This window comes from Myotis nattereri (genome assembly GCF_964212035.1).
Source record: "Myotis nattereri genome assembly, chromosome: 17".
NCBI lineage: Eukaryota > Metazoa > Chordata > Mammalia > Chiroptera > Vespertilionidae > Myotis > Myotis nattereri.
In genome coordinates this window covers 19981361-19998322 of record NC_138092.1, presented here as the reverse complement: position 1 = coordinate 19998322, position 16962 = coordinate 19981361, and the positions used below count along the sequence as shown (strand labels likewise).

Genomic DNA, 16962 nt, shown 5'->3' with positions numbered 1-16962 from the left:
GGTATGACTCAGTGATTCAGGGTTGACCCATGAACCAGGAGGTCACTGGTTCAATTCCCAGTCAGGGCACATGCCTGGGTTGCAGGCTTGATCCCGTAAGAGTCATGCAGGAAGCAGCCAATCAGTGATTCTCTCTCATTGATGTTTCTATCTCTTTAACCCTCTCCCTTCATCTCTCTCTAAAATCAGTAAAAGCATTTAAAAAAAAAAGAGGGTAGGAAATAATATAACCATATGAAACAAAATTCACATGATGGCCTATTTTTAAGTCTGGCATTCACGTATAGATTTGTATAACTCTGGGCTGTAAAGAAGTGCTGGTTAATTAATTATACAGTGATACTTCTTTCTTTGGAAAAGCTTTCTACTGTAGTACACCGGAATCCCCACCTCATGGGTACATCATCAGTCAGACAGGTGGGCAACTCAACAGTGTGGTCCGCTGGGCCTGTGACCGAGGATTCCGACTCGTTGGGAAAGGCAGTGCCGTGTGCAGGAAGTCTTCCTATGGGTATCACGCATGGGATGCGCCTGTCCCTGCTTGTCAAGGTAAAGTATTTTATTCAAGCCAAGATAAACACATTAATAAAAGATTAACCCTTCTTACTTTTAATTTGGAGCACTGTAATTTCCAAATATATAGGTATTCAGCAGCATTTTATTGATGCTTCTCACGAAAATAAGGCTTAAAAACATAGAATGATAAATTTGAGAACGTGACACGTTGCTTTAAATTCATTTGTTGTAGTGTGCTTTATGCCTTTACTCTCTTCACTGTTATACATACTTTGCTCATACATCTACCACTTCCATTACTTTGTTGTCAGAAAACGATTGACCCTGAGCCGGAGACTGTTGCTGTGGAGTCTGCAGAAAGAATAGAGAGGATAGAGAGGCCAAGGTCACTGACGACTTTCACTCTGAGTATGCAAAAGTGCACGCTCAGAGCAACACATTTAAAAGGGGAAGATATAGCTACCCACCCCATTATTTCTTCTTCACTCTTTAGCTAACTCAACAGAGATCTCTATTTTATTTTCATTTCAATTTTGTTAAAAAGTGAGGCATGGTTTGAACATTGCACACTGCTATAGCAAACAGAAGGACAAGCTACTTAATAAACAAATGGCACATTTTTATAGCTTTGTACTAGGTCTGGTTTTAAAAAGTTGTTGAGTCCCTTATAGCTAAGTATAGTCATAAAGATAAAATCAGCATCAAGAAGATCTTACATCATTGGAATTTGAATATTTTTGATTATTTGACATATCACATTATTTTGTCAATATGAAATTTAATTTTACATTTGATTTAGTCTACCCAGAAGGTGGAGGTGTATATCACAACTATGAACCCTCACATTAACTAAGAGTTAATAAATAATGGTTCTGATTTATAATCTACTTAACGGAGGTGATTTTTATAAAATAAATAAAAATTAAAGTAGATTAATTAAAATTTAAAATTAAACAACAGCAAGTTAAAATGAGCAGAGAATACATATTACCTGACATCCAAAATGGCTTTACAAACTTAGTAAACTGTGATTTCTAATTCATGAAAAGGTAAATCTCATAGGCATGTCTAAATAAATGAGAAATGAAAGAATTATTATTTCTTTGTTTTATTGATGCAGGAAACATTAACCACTTATTAGAATTCTGGGAATTGTCATATCTTACTGGATTGCAAACACTGAAGGTGCTGACTTCATGTAGAATATATATTAATAAATGTGAAAATCTCTGCTTTCCATTGACCAATGACTAGCAGGAACATTTACCAATTCTTAGTATTAAATAATTTCTAGGAACTGGTTTGGTGAAAAATCTTTGATCTCATAATTTTAGAATCATAGGAATTTAAAATATCCTATATAATAAAAGGCTACTATGCAAACTGACCAAAGGGCAACACGACCAGTCGCTATGACATGCACTGACCACCAGGGGGCAGATGCTCAATGCAAGAGCTGCCCCCCGGTGGTCAGTGCGCTCCCACAGGGCGAGTGCCACTCAACTAGAAGCCCTGAGTGGGGCTCACAGCTGGTGAGCACAGAGGCGATGGCGGGGGCCTCTCCTGTCTCTGTGGCAGTACAAAGGATGTCTGACTGATGGCTTGGGCCATCCGCCAAGGGCTCCCGGACTGTGAGAGGGCACAGGCTGGGCTGAGGGACACCACCCCCTCCCCTGAATGCATGAATCTCATGCACCAGGCCTCTAGTATATAATAACATACAGAATTTGAATAAACATTAAAATAAATTTTAATTAACATCTAATAAATTATTTTTATGTTTCTATGATTTTTGTATCTATGTATTTATTCTAGCAATTTCCTGTGGGATTCCTAAAGCTCCAACAAATGGAGGAATACTCACAACAGACTACTTGGTAGGAACCCGAGTTACCTATTTTTGCCATGATGGATATAGATTGTCGTCCAAGGAACTTACCACTGCTGTGTGTCAATCAGACGGAACTTGGAGCAATCATAACAAGACCCCTCGCTGCGTTGGTATGTGTGGCACTGAAATTTCATCAGTTGTGTTTCTATTGGCATCTGACATGATTTGAAATTATATGTATTGTTTAAATTTTAGAACTAACCCATGAAATGTTGAAGTATGATATCTAGGAGGAAAAGGTAATTTGGCTATCTTACATAACAAAGTTTCATTTATTTTGCAAAAAGTCATTCATCAATCAACATGTGTTTTAATGTACAGGAAAAAAATGTTTTAGGCTGTCATTAATAAATTATATTTCAATACTTTCAGCCCTGACTTTTAGAAGGATAAATAAATCTTCTGATATGATCCATAATTTTTGTCTTTTGTTAGTATTCTTTAGGTTACTTATATTTAGAATATTTTCCATTGCCGCCATTACTACATTAGAAAGTAAATGACTATTATATAATGGTAATATAATATACTTCTGGTAAAATATTTGGTAGCAAAAGGATTAGAGAATGTTTGGGTTAAATAAGCTCTTTAATTTGTCTCTATAGTTTGGTTTTTTTTTTATTTAGTACTAAAATTAGCTGTGATTTCATTTAAAATGAGGGTGTTTAATTATTTTCAATCTTAGTATGTCTAACAGTGCTTCTACTTACTAGTATGTTGAGCAAGTTTTGAATTAGCCAAAGTTTATTTCACAAATCTTGCATAAAAAAACATACTCGTAAAAAATTTTTTTCTCAAAATATAGTCCCTTCAAAACTTCTGAAGAAATAAGAGAATAGGTTGTTTCCATATCTTGCCTATCATGACTAATGCTGCAATGAACATGAGAGTACAGATATCTCTTCAAGATCTTGATTAATTTCCTTTGGATATATACCCAGAAGGGAGATTGCTGAATCATATGGAGTTTTACTTTTAATTTTTTTTAGGAACCACTTTACTAGCTGCATGTATGTAGTCCATAATGGCTGTACCAGGTTAAATTCTCACCAGCTTGTATAAGGATTCCCTTATTCCACATTCTGTCAATTATACTGCTATAAAGCTGTACAAAGACTTTGAAGTGTGAAATAACAGGACATATTCAACTTCAAACTCTACCACAGAACTGTGGAGTGGAAAAGATTACATGAAAAAGAAATAGAAAGCAAATGCTAAAGGACATTGTATGGCACAATAGTGAATGAAGTAAGGCAGTGATGATGTAAATGATGGAATAGACATGAGGTATGGTTAAGAGGTTGAGTAAACATGATTGACTTATTCACATTTATGTTCATGGTTTTTATATAGTTGTCACATGTCCAAGCATCAATTCCTTTACCTTGGAACATGGAAGATGGCGAATTGTGAATGGCTCCCACTATGAATACAAAACCAAGGTAGTTTTCAGCTGTGACCCTGGTTATCACGGACTAGGTCCTGCTTCTATTGAATGCCTTCCTAATGGTACCTGGAGTTGGAGAAATGAAAGACCATATTGCCAAAGTAAGTATGCACTCTGCTCAACTTATTTCATAAGCTGTCTTTAGTGATTGATAGTTTCTTGATCGCTTCTTTTTCCAAACACACTAGAGCAATGACATAATATAATTTTTAAGAGGTCAGTTATTCTCATTGCATTTAAAATTTTTCTAATTTTTTTTTAGTAAGTGCTTATGAAAAAAGCATTGGCTTTGGATTCAGAAATCTGTGTATGAATTCTTGGTCTACCACTTACTACAACAACTAGAAAATACTTATTGCATGCGAACAATTTGCCAGACACTACTTTTAGCCCCTTACATGTATTATTTTATTCCTTAGTTCCCATACTATAAATTAGTTGATATTATATCCATTTTCTCAGAAAGGAACCTATGCCCCAGATTTTATCATTTTGCACTACTCACAGAACCTATAAATGGTGGAGAAATGGGACTCAACCCAAGCAGTCTGACTATAACCCCATCTTCTGTTCACTATCTATACTAAAAAAAGGGTAATATGCTAATTAGACTGGACATCTTCCAGACGTCCTTCCAGACAAAGCCATGGTGCCAGGGACTGAGGCAGAGGCAGTTAGGGGCGATCAGGCAAGCAGGGGAGAGTAGTTAGGGGTGATCAGGCCGGCAGGGGAGGGAAGTTAGAGGTGGTCAGGCAGGCCGGCAGGTGAGCGGTTAGGAGCCAGCAGTCCCAAATTGTGAGAGGGATCCTGGATTGGAGAGGGTGCAGGCACCAGGGGAGAGGGGTATCCCTCAGCCCAACCTTCACCCTCTCAATCTGGGACCCCTCGGGGGATGTCCGACAGCCGGTGTAGGCCATCCCTCTCACAATCTAGGACTGCTGGCTCCCAACCGCTCACCTGCCTGCCAGCCTGATCAACCCCTAGTCACTCCCCTGCTGGCCTGGTCATCCCTAACTGTCCTCCCCTGAAGGCTGGTCCTCCCCAACTGCCCTCCCTTGCAGACCTGGTCACTCCTAACTGCCCTCCCCTGCTGGCCTGTTCGCCCCCAATTGCCCTCCCTTGCCAGCCATCTTGTGGTGGCCATCTTGTGACAACATGGGCACAGCCATCTTGTGCGAGGGCATGACAGTCAATTTTCATATTACATCTTTATTATATAGGATGAGAATGCATATCTCATAGTTATTATAAAAATTTAATGGTATGATGTCTTGAAAAATGTCAGCTAGAACTTGATTCACAGCAAGAGCTCAATAAAGATTTATTGAATCAAATTAAACATATTGTCTTTCTATGCATTCTTATAAATGTCTTATTTAGTGCAAATAACTATACATAGAATATTGAGATGAAATATCTCAAACTCCCTCTGAAGTAGTTTCCTTCAGGGCATTTATTGTTTACTTAGTGCCAGGAAATATGCTAGGCTGAAAATTAATCCTTTTATTTTGTGTCCAACACAACTCTATGCCATCTATGGTATAGACACATATTTTATAAGTAAACTGATAAAGGAATCGGAAGTCTAATGATGAGTAAGAAGTTTCACATAGCCGACAACTATCTGTGTGTAATAAGTACACACTTACATAGTTTTCTTCTACTTATATTCTATTTTAGAATTTATTTTTAATCTCTATGTAAACATAGGACTTTGGGGTTGTACTTTTATAAGACAGTCATATTGATGGATTAAAATCCACAAGATAGATATCTAAATTTTAATTGATATTCTAAAAACATGGCATCTGTATTTGTAAATTCTTACCCTATTCCATAGGGCAGTGATGGCGAACCTTTTGAGCTCGGCGTGTCAGCATTTTGAAAAACCCTAACTTAACTCTAATGCCGTGTCACATATAGAAATTGATATTTGCAACCATAGTAAAACACAGACTTATATTTTTTATATTTATTGTATATATTAAAATGCCATTTAACAAAGAAAAATCAACCAAAAAAATGAGTTCGCGTGTCATAGGTTCGCCATCACTGCCTTAGGGTTTTCTCCCAGGATCTTTCCCTGCCTCCACCCTCATTTTTAAAAACAGAATTTCATTAAAAGGCACATAACATAGAGATATTTCAAAGAGTAGGAAAAATGATCTTCAGCAGGAATATTAATCTGTCAGTAGATGTTTGGGTCCTTTGTGCTCAGTCCTCCATTATGTAGAAGGGTTTAATTGATCAATGTGATCAGACTCCTGCCCACAGCTACGAATGGGGAGCCACAAGCACTCTAACAAGTGAAACTCATTGAGAAAATAGAAAAAATAGTAAATGTTCTGGTCCATTATTTACTCATTATTTAAATTAAAACAATATACATTAATATTATTAATGTTAATAAATAATATAGCTACCTTCAAGGATTATTTGGGGATTAGTTCAAAACTATCAATACATTTTAAGTTTTATATGCAAATATTTAAAGTTTGCAAATTTTCTATTTTTTTATCTCATGGCTATCTAAAGCCTGGAGCTGAAAGCCAGAGCTGGAGGCAGAATAAAATATATGTGCTGATGGTAAAGTGTTGGATTTGGAGTTAGACTGCTGGACTTACATTTTGATTTAGCTATTTACAGGCTGTGTGACCTTATTACTTAATTTCTGTGTGTTCATATCATATCCTAATGTACACAATTCAGACCATGACTGAATCTATCTCAGAGTTCTGAGAATTACATAAATGAAAAGATTCGTAATATTTTCTGGTACAAAATAAGGACTCAATAAACATAATCCATTGTTCTTTTCTAGAAAGAGACTTCATTTGTAATCTTTAAATATGACAGAGTCATAAGAGCTGGTTTCTAAATGACCTAGCAAGTGAGTTAATCTCTCATTTTTAATTTTTAAAACCTACAAACACAATGTGAAATATAATTATATCTAATGATTCTTGTGAGAACCAAATGCTTCACATACAAAACATTCTTTATAAACTACAGGGCCCTCAACAAAGGTAATTATAATTACCGTGTTAGCATTGTTTAGATGATGAGGAAACTTTGGCTCAGGTAAGTCAAAGGGATTGCCCAATTTCACTGGGTAAGTCAGAGAAAGACCTGATGATTTTTCCACTCCTCCAAAACCAGGTTTGCTAAGTAAAAGGTGCAAATAAAACAGCTTCATCACATGTCACTGTAACTTAGAAGATTTTTATGGGACGTTAAAGGGGATCAACTTTTAACGATGACATCTATTTTCTCTACATTTTCACATTCATTCAAACATGGTTTACAGATGTCAGATTCATTGTAAATATGTGAAATCATAGGAAATTCAAAATGCTACAAGCATGGTTTAGTTACAAGTATTTATTAACTATGTATTTAAGAGTTTTCAATTTTTATTGTTTTGTAGTTATTTCCTGTGGAGAACTACCTACTCCTCCAAATGGAAATAAGATTGGAACTCAAACCTCATATGGCTCCACAGCCATCTTTACCTGTGATGCGGGATTCATTCTCGTGGGCTCTGCTGTGCGGGAATGCCTCTCATCGGGCCTTTGGAGTGGATCTGAGACCAGATGCCTAGGTACAACATTTTAAACAAACTTTTTTTTTCCCTCCCCTCGGGAAAAGAGGAAACTTTCATTCACTCAGTAAGGAGTCTAAAAAACTAGAAAATGTTAACTTTAAAAATGTCCCATGGTAGAAAAGCTATTAAACAGATAACTCGGGAAGTTAATCAACTAGTATGGCAAATGAGACTCATGTCATTAAGGAGGGACACATTTTATTCCAGGCATGGTGGAAATAAAAAGGAGAAAACTAATTTCTGAAAGTCATATGTCTGCCTACTCAGCTGCAGTAATCGTTGTAGCAATTAATTCATTCTAAACCATAGTTTCACCTATTTGCTTAAGATAATGACTAAAGAAGAAAAATAATTTCCACATTTAAATATCTTTCTCCCTTTTAATTTTACAATTTCAACATGTGTAATATTACTTTCTACTAAAACTTTAATAAAATATCTATTTTTTCAAATCTGATTTTAGGACAAATAGGATTTTCCCCCCATTAGGTTCTTTGAATTGACTATATCACCAAAAGGTGGGGGATTGGATTCCCAGTCAGGGCACCTATCTAGGTTGTGGGTTAGATCCCCCATTTGGCCGTGTGCGGGAGGCAAGGAGGCAACTGATCTACATCAGTGTTTCTCTCTCTGTCTCTCCCCTTCCCTTGCACTTTCTCTAAGAATCAATGGAAAAATATCCTCCGTGAGGATTAACAAAATAAATGAATAGCTAACTAAATAAATAAATGCACACTGTTTTGCTAATAAGCTTGAAAATATTCATGGTAATATGATGACAACTTGAAATTGCAAATATTTGGTTCGAGGTTTTGTAAAATTCCTCCCCCCAGACATATTTGTTAAAACACAGCAACAACAGTTCCTTTATAAGAGTACATACATTTAATGTGCAATATGAATACTGTATAGAAAAGTAAGTACATTATATCTTTATGTATTAATATAGGGTTAATCAAATAAAAATGTTTCCTAACAATTCCTAAACTGATTTTGCATATGCTGATTTCAAGTAAGGATTATTTAGTTTACTTATACCTTTGAGAATCTATATGAAAACTAAATTTAAAATGTAATATTTTATGCCTCTATGCCAGAGGTGGGCAAACTTTTTGACTCGAGGGCCACAATGGGTTCTTAAACTGGACTGGAGGGCCGGAACAAAAGCATGGATGGAGTGTTTGTGTGAACTAATATAAATTCAAAGTAAACATCATTATATAAAAGGGTACGGTCTTTTTTTTTTTTTTTTAGTTTTATTCATTTCAAACGGGCCGGATCCGGCCCGCAGGCCGTAGTTTGCCCACGGCTGATCTATGCCCTTATGAGCTATTATTGTATATTACTTATTGACTATGCCTATAGAGTAGGGGTGGGGAACCTTTTTTCTGCGGAGAGCCATTTAGATTTTTATAACATCTTTTGTGGGCCTACAAAATTATCAGTTTAAAAATTAGCCCGCTATATTTGGTCAAACATTTAATTAATTCACCACTGATGCATTGGCAGGGCCAGACCAAATGATTTTGTGGGCCTTATATGGCTGGAACATAGCGTTGACATCAGATATACATTTAAAAGGATGTTGGTAGGAGGAAAGCGCAGCTGCCAAACAAGCAAATCCTAGCTTCTTATGCTTACAGTGACCTTACAGATTCATGTAGTCCAGTCATTCTCTTACGTTTGAAAACAACTTGTCCTTAAAGCCCCAGACACTTTTGGCTTGGAATGCCACTAGAATATGCTTATAATTAATTATTTATCTAAATAGAATGCATTTATTTCCAGCCCCCCAACATTTTATTATGCATTTTTCATTTGAAAGACTTAACTTTGAGCACTCATATGTCCACATCTAGTCCAGATTCTACAAGTAGCATTTTGTTGTATTTGCTTATTACCTATCCATTATCCTTTCAAGCCTCTATCAATCCATCAATTCATTTTATTTTTTGATGCATTTTGAAGTAAGTTACAGAAATTGGTACACTTCATTGCAAACATTTCAGCATGCATATCATTAGCCAGAGTACAATATTTCCTTAACATTTTCTTTCCTTTATTTACTGTGATAAATAGTATGTACAATGACATGCACATATCATAAATACACTTTAGATGAGTTTTGACAAGAATGTACTCCTGTGTAACTCAAATCACAGTGTAGTTACAGAGCATTACCCTTACCTCAGAAAGGTTCCCATGGCCCTTCACAGCCAGTCAGCAGCTCTTCTCCCCAACCCTGTGACAATAACTATTCTGATTTTTTTTTCATATATGTTAGTTCTTCCTGCTCTAGAAATTCATTTGAATGGATTCCTAAAATATATACCCTTTTGTGTAAGGCTTCTTTCATTCTCTTTCATCTATGCTGATATGTGTATCAGTAATTTTTCTCTTATCACTTAGTAGAATCCCATTGTATGAATCTGCCATACTTAACCATTCCTCTGTTGATGGACACCTGGGCTCTGGTCAGTTTGGGACTATTATTAATAAAGTTCCTATAAATATTCATGCAAAACTGATTAAAGCTGCTATGAATATTTGTATAAAACTCTTATTGTGGATATATGCATTTATTTTTTTGGATATTCAGCTGTAAAATTCCTGGTAGAGTTCTGGTGGTCTCACAATTTTTCCATCATGTGGTACAGTCAGTTTTTTTTTAAATTTTATTCATTCTGTTGGGTGCACAAAGCTATTTTATAATATTTTAATTTGCATTATATTGATGACTACTGATGTAGTACAGTTTCTTGGGCTTATTGGCCATTTGTAAATTTTCCTTTGTGAAGTGGTGAAGTATCTTTTATATTGAATTGCCTTTTATTATGAACTGTAAGAGTTCTCTGTATATTCTGGTTGCAAGGTCTTCATCATTATGTATTTTCTAAATATTTCCTCCCAGTCTGTGACTTGTGTATTCATTTCATAATGGTATCTTTTGATGTGTGGAAGTTTTAAATTTAGATAAAGTTTATCTTATCTTTTTGGTTATTGCTTTCTATATCTTGTTTAGAAAACCTTTGCTCAACCATAAGTCACTACAGTTTTCTTTCATGTTTTCCTCTAGAAATTTTAGTTTTGGTCTTACTTTTATACCTACGACCTATTTTTAAGATGTTTAAGATGTTGATGTTGAGGTGTTTGTTTGTTTGTGTGTGTGTGTGTGTGTGTGTGTGTGTGTGTGTGTTTTCCTCCCCAGAAGAATATTTGGCATTATTTATAAAATATATTTTTTTTGAAATTTTGTATGTCAGTCCTACAAATTTGTTCTTAATTTTCAAGGCAACTTTGGATACTGTAGGTATGAAACTCCACAGTTTCATAAAGCTTTAGAAATTAATTTATTGATTTTTATTTTTAAAAATGCCTGGTAGGTTTTGATCAGGATTGCACTAAATCTATAGATCATTTGTGGAGAATTAGCATCCAACAATAATTGAAGTTTCCAATTATGAACATAGTATGTTTAGTATACTTATTTCTTTATTAAATTTTTTTAACTTTTTTTGCATTAGCAGTATTTTGTATTTTTAGCATAGAGTTAATGAATGTCTGTTGCTAAATTTATTCCTCATAATGTTCAGTGTGTTTATAGTATTATAAGTGAAATTGTTCATTTTTGATTACACTTCCAGTTGTTTGCTGCTAGTATATAAAAACATAATTATTTAAAATACTGATCTAGCATCCTGCAACCTTGCTAAACTTTCTTATTAGTTTTAGGATTTTCTTAAAATAGGATTTTCTACATATATATTATCTAAGCATAGAATAGTTTTCCTTTTGTTCTCCAAATTTATGTTCTTGTTTCTTTTTGTATATTCATGTGTTGCAATGGATAAGGCCAATCAAACAATGTCAAATAGAACTGTTATTACCTCCATGTGCCCACCTCTCACTGGTGGAAGTGGGCTTCTTGGATTATTGTCAGTAAAAATTTCCTGAGGCCCCTATGGGAGGATGAGGTGTCGTAGAAAGTTTTATTTCTGTGGAATTAAACCCATGGGTTTCCAAGGCCCATCTCCCTTGTCCCACCATGGCTTTGAACTTCAGCAGGGCCAAGATCAAAGCCGCTGCCTGTAGCCTCCATTCCATACTGAAGCACATTTCAGTCCAGCATCTGGCTCGGTTAGCTTGTGTTCCCTGCTGCAGTTCATTGTGTGTGGGGTCTGCATGGCCCTGGGCCATCCACATCTAGGGCCACATGACTATGGCTGGATCAAGGGCTAGTTCAAGGAAGCAGGAGGAAAGCAAGAGAAATGTCTTCTTTTACCAGTTCTGTTACTAGCTAGCTAGTATTAATTATTAATAATAGGAAAGGAGCAAAGGGGAGGCCAGACATTGTAAGTATGGTCACTTGGGTAGCTTCACCAGGAAGCTGCAATTTCACACTCCCCAGGTAACCACCAATCCATTCCCTGCCAATCATGGGGGAAGAGGAAGATGGGCACAAGCATAGTGAAGTTGAAATGACTAGGGAAGGTGTTTATCTGTCAGTCTAACCTGGGCTTTTGGCCAGATTGGTGGAGCCAAAGGAAGCTCCTGAAAAGTTGGGAGTACATAATCCCCAAAGGAATTCTCCTTTAATATGGTATGTTACAGTGGTTGATTTTGCATCTTAAACCAGCTTTTCATTTTTGGATAAACGCCAGATATTCTGTATAATTATTTATGTTTCTAGACTGATGGTCATAAAAGACATTGCTCTTTTCATGTTTTTTCCCCCAGGATTACTATTGCAACTAGGATTACCTCATAAAACAAGTTAGGAAGTGATTCTTTCTTTTCTATTTGATCGAATTTACAAGTGAAAATGTCGGAGCCAGAGTGTGTGTGTTTTTGTGTGTGGAAAGGGTTTTAAGAATATAAATATTTTTAATAGATAAAGAACTAGTCAAATTTTTTATTTTCTTTTTGTTTCACTTTGGTATGATATCATTTTCAAAGAATTTGTCTTCTTCTGAACTGTTAAATGCACTGGCATCAAGCTCTTCTTTATATTTTCTTATAATTTTATTTTTGGTAAGCTTGTAGTGATATCACTTCCTTCATTCCTGTTTTTGGTAATTTTGTTATCTCTAATTTTGTGCTGATGAGATTAGCCAGGGGTTTTACCAATTTGTTGCTGTTTTTTTAAAAAAAATAAGTTTTAGTTTAGATGACATTCTCTATAGTTTTTCTGTCTTTTTTTATTTCTTTAACTGTCTTTAATGTAATCTTCCATCTACCTACTTTAGTTTTACTTTCTTCTCTTTTTTATTTTGCTCTTCTTTTTCTCTTATTATGGTAGAATCTTAGATCATTGATTATATATCTTAACTTTCTAATAAAAGCACTTCATCATATAAATTTCCCCACTGAGCACTGCTTTATCTATATTTCTCAAATTTTGATGTTACATTTTAATTTTTAGATTTAATTCTAATTTCTTATAGACCCAAGTGTTACTAGAAGTGTTTTTTAAATTCCCTAATACATGACATTTTATCGAGTATCTTATGTCATATCATCATAGTTGCATTATATATATTATATATATAATATATATATATATATATATATATATATGTCATGCTTCTAAGTAAACTTTAAAAGTTTAGTAATGTTACATATGTATATACATACACAAATAAAATATAGATCACAGTATTAAAAATATCACTTTCTGACCATTTCAGCGGGTCACTGTGGAATTCCAGAACTCATTGTGAATGGTCAAGTCATTGGAGAAAATTATGGATACAGAGACACAGTTGTTTATCAATGTAATCCTGGTTTTCGATTGATTGGTTCTTCAGTGAGAATATGTCAGCAGGATCACAATTGGTCTGGTCAACTCCCATCCTGTGTGCGTAAGTAAGCATGGCAGAAGTAATTAGAGACCTCTGTTCTCATGCAATAACCAGTAATTTTTTTTCTTAGTTAAGTTTTATAAGTATACACACACACACACACACACACACACGCACATATTCGTGTAGTATATGTAAATTCTATTATGTTTCCTTACACCACTGAATCCACAACAGTACATAATAGTTTCACATAATATTCTGTCCTTTTTTGGACCTGAAAGTCATTATCAATGGGTTTCTTATTTTTTTCTCCTAATTATTTCCTTTCCCAATTACTGACATTTTTATTAAAACTGATGTTAAAAAATTAGAACAAACAGTGCAAATATGTTGTAATTGTAACATGATAGGATCATGCAATTGAGATTTTGGCAGCTTCAGATAAATAATGCATGTGACTTTTAGTGTGTATTCACAGAAAATACATAGTCTATAACTAATCACATCCATATGTTTAAATTTCATCATTGACAATTTTTATCCAATCAACAGAAAATCTAGTTTCATGAAAAAATACTTTTGTGTGTTGAGATTTAGTAAGATAATACAGCATATATTTAAAAATTAAAACTACTTTTCTAAGGTGTACACACTCCCCTCCTCATACACACAGATACTTAATGTCTGATGATGACTCAGAGACAGCAAAATTATGTTTGTGCCTTTCCTAGATTTTTTCCATTTATATTCAAGCATAGCCAACTAATACCACTATTTTTCTTTTTGAATAATTAAGCTATAAATGAAAATTGGCCCTTGAGGTAAAACAGATTTCTTTATTATTAATTTTAACAAGAATAAGATGCAGTTAAATTTCCAAATGAGTAGGTTGACATTAACAATACAGCTGAAGAATAACTGCTCTTGGGTCATTTCAAAGATACTAAAAGTGACTCTGGTTTTTCATTGCGCCCAATTATGAAGGACTATTACTTGAGTTGCTCTGATTATAGAGTGAGATGATGCTGTGCAATAGTTCATAGAAATACGAAGTGTTTGGGAAAAGCCAGCCCTGCATAAAATCAGGAATGGAACTGTAACACTAAAAGGATTTAAATAATTCATTAATTGATACCATTATTTACAAATAAAATTGTGCTATATTGTCCAATATCAATTGTGAAGAGAATAAACCAGTAAGAATTCTAATACAGCATCATTTTTATGGTTCACATTTTATAGTCACATTCAATTATTCTTCAAACATACCTTTGCTTATCCATCTATTGTTTGTAAAAATTGATGGTATAAATATTAAAATAAATAATTTCAAAGTTAAATACAAAAACTGCCTTCAGCTATCTTCCAATTCTTGACTGGAAAAGGAAAAGTGGTTCAGTTTCATTCCCTTCTGCTACTAATGACATCAATCGTGCCCAGATTTTTAAATTTCAGTCTTCTCTCCCCTCCTCCTGCCCGCCCCAAAATAAAGAGAATAAAAAGGTACCATGAAACTCTAAACATTGTGCACCACAATGGCAAATGATCATCTACTTATTAATGTAATATTCCTTTTAGAGTAGATTGTTTTACCATTCTAAATTGTTCCTTTACATTAGTAAAAGTACTTTAGATATGTTTTCACATAAAAGTCTCTTCTTTCTACAGTGTTTGAAATGGGTAAGTGTAGTTGTCGTGATTACTGATAACCAAATATTGTTTTGTGATTCCCCTGCCCCAACTTATTGCTCTTAGCTGTCAGCTGTGGTCACCCTGGTAGTCCGATTTATGGAAGAACAAGTGGAAATGGATTTAACTTTAATGATGTGGTAACATTCTCTTGCAATATTGGGTATCTCATGCAAGGGCCAACAAAGGCACAGTGTCAGGCCAACAGACAGTGGAGTCATCCGCCACCAGTGTGCAAAGGTAAGAGTCTAACTCTGGTCCAGCTTAGGGCATGGTAATAATGTGTCTGTGTAAACGTAGATGATAACATTTGAAATAGCTGGGGAAGAACAGTGGACCGTTTTCAGCTACTCAAACAAAAAGATTTAATGTTAATATGATCTCATTATCAATGTTTTCCATCTTCCTTACTTTTTAAAATATTTCTTTTTTAAGTTAAAACTGGTAGGTTTAATTTCAGCTGCTTAACTTTAATATCTTTTATCTATTTTGTGACTATATACAAAAAGTCTTTAAGATTCTTTTACCTCCAATTTACTCCATAATTAATGGAACTTACGTATGGCCTTCTGTTTTCATATTTTGGAAAAATATGTTTGAGGCCTGGATTACCATGATTGCTGAATTGGGAGTGGGTTTATTTATTGTTCTCTGCATAGAAACTGATTAAAGATAATTTTTTGGTGTTTTTTCATTTTCTAAAAAAATATGATATACTTCATATCCTATCTAATAAAAGACAAAAAGGGTAATTGACCATACCTATGCTATGCTTCCCATTGGCTAATCAGGGAAATATGCAAATTAACCACCAACAAAGATGGTGGCCGGCAGCCACGCAGCTGAAGCGAGCAGGAGGCTTGCTTGCTCCAGTGATGGAGGAAGCCAAGGTTCCCCACCTGCCATGGCCTGGCTCTGAGCTCTGAAAGCAACAAAGTTTCAATTATAGAAGCTAAACAAACCCCAGATACCGGCTTTCAGCCGCCGACCGTGGCCACGGAGCTGGAGTCGGCTCTTAGCTCCAGTGATGGCAACAAAGTTTCAATTATAGAAGCTAAACAAACCCCAGATACCTGCTGTCTGCAGGCCGTGGCCTCAGAGCTGGAGCGAGCAAGAGCCAGCTCTCAGCTCCAGTGACGGCAACAAATTTTCAATTATAGAAGGTAAATAAATCCAAGAATAAAAGAAAAAAAGGAGAGGCTGGGAGCTTCAGTCGCTGGCCAGCCTGAAAACAGCCCTCAGCTCCTCACCCAGACTGGCCAGGCACCCCAGTGGGGAACCCCACCCTAAAGGGGGTGTGGCCAGCCTGAAAACAGCCATCAGCCCCTCACCCAGACTTGCCAGGCACCCAAGCGGGACCCCCACCCTGATCCGGGACAACCTTCAGGGCATACCAGCCAGCCCCACCCGTGCACCAGGCCTCTATCTTATATAGTAAAAGGGTAATATGTAAACTGACCCTAACAGTGGAAAGACTGGGAATGACTGGTCACTATGACACACACTGACCACCAGGGGGCAGACGCACAATGCAGGAGCTGCCCTCTGGTGGTCAGTGAGCTCCCATATGGGGGAGCTCTGCTCAGCCACAAGCCAGGCTGATGGCTGCCAGTACAGCGGTGGTGGTGGGAGCCTCTCCTGCCTCCTCAGCAGCACTAAGGATGTCCAATTGCAGCTTAGGTCTTCTCCTTGCTGGCAAGTGGACATCCTCTGAGGGCTCCCGGGCTGCCAGAGGGATGTCTGATTGCCAGCTTAGGCCCAGTTGCCTGGGGAGCAGGCCTAAGCCAGCAGGTGGTCATCCCCCGAGGGGTCCCAGACTGTGAGCGGGAACAGGCTGGGTTGAGGCACCCCCCCCCCCAAGTGCACAAATTTTTGTGCACCGGGCCTCTAGTTGTCTCATAAAATTCAACCAAATCATCATAATCTTTACATTATTTTATGGTTTAACTAGTTTAAAAGGTATCATTTTTAAAATTTGTACTCAGCATAATGCTTATGGAGTTGCTATTGT

At 36.1% G+C, this 16962-nt stretch overlaps 1 protein-coding gene across 2 annotated transcripts in view; it reads left to right on the top strand.

Moving 5' to 3' along the window:
- CSMD3 (CUB and Sushi multiple domains 3) overlaps positions 1-16962 on the top strand; it is an 879736-nt gene that overhangs the window by 799712 nt on the left and 63062 nt on the right. For both annotated transcript variants that reach the window (XM_081111575.1, XM_081111574.1), the window contains 6 exons: positions 361-549; positions 2332-2517; positions 3761-3955; positions 7282-7455; positions 13146-13319; positions 15018-15191. In XM_081111575.1, the coding sequence (XP_080967701.1) occupies positions 361-549; positions 2332-2517; positions 3761-3955; positions 7282-7455; positions 13146-13319; positions 15018-15191 (1092 nt within the window). The remainder of the gene's footprint in view (positions 1-360; positions 550-2331; positions 2518-3760; positions 3956-7281; positions 7456-13145; positions 13320-15017; positions 15192-16962) is intronic.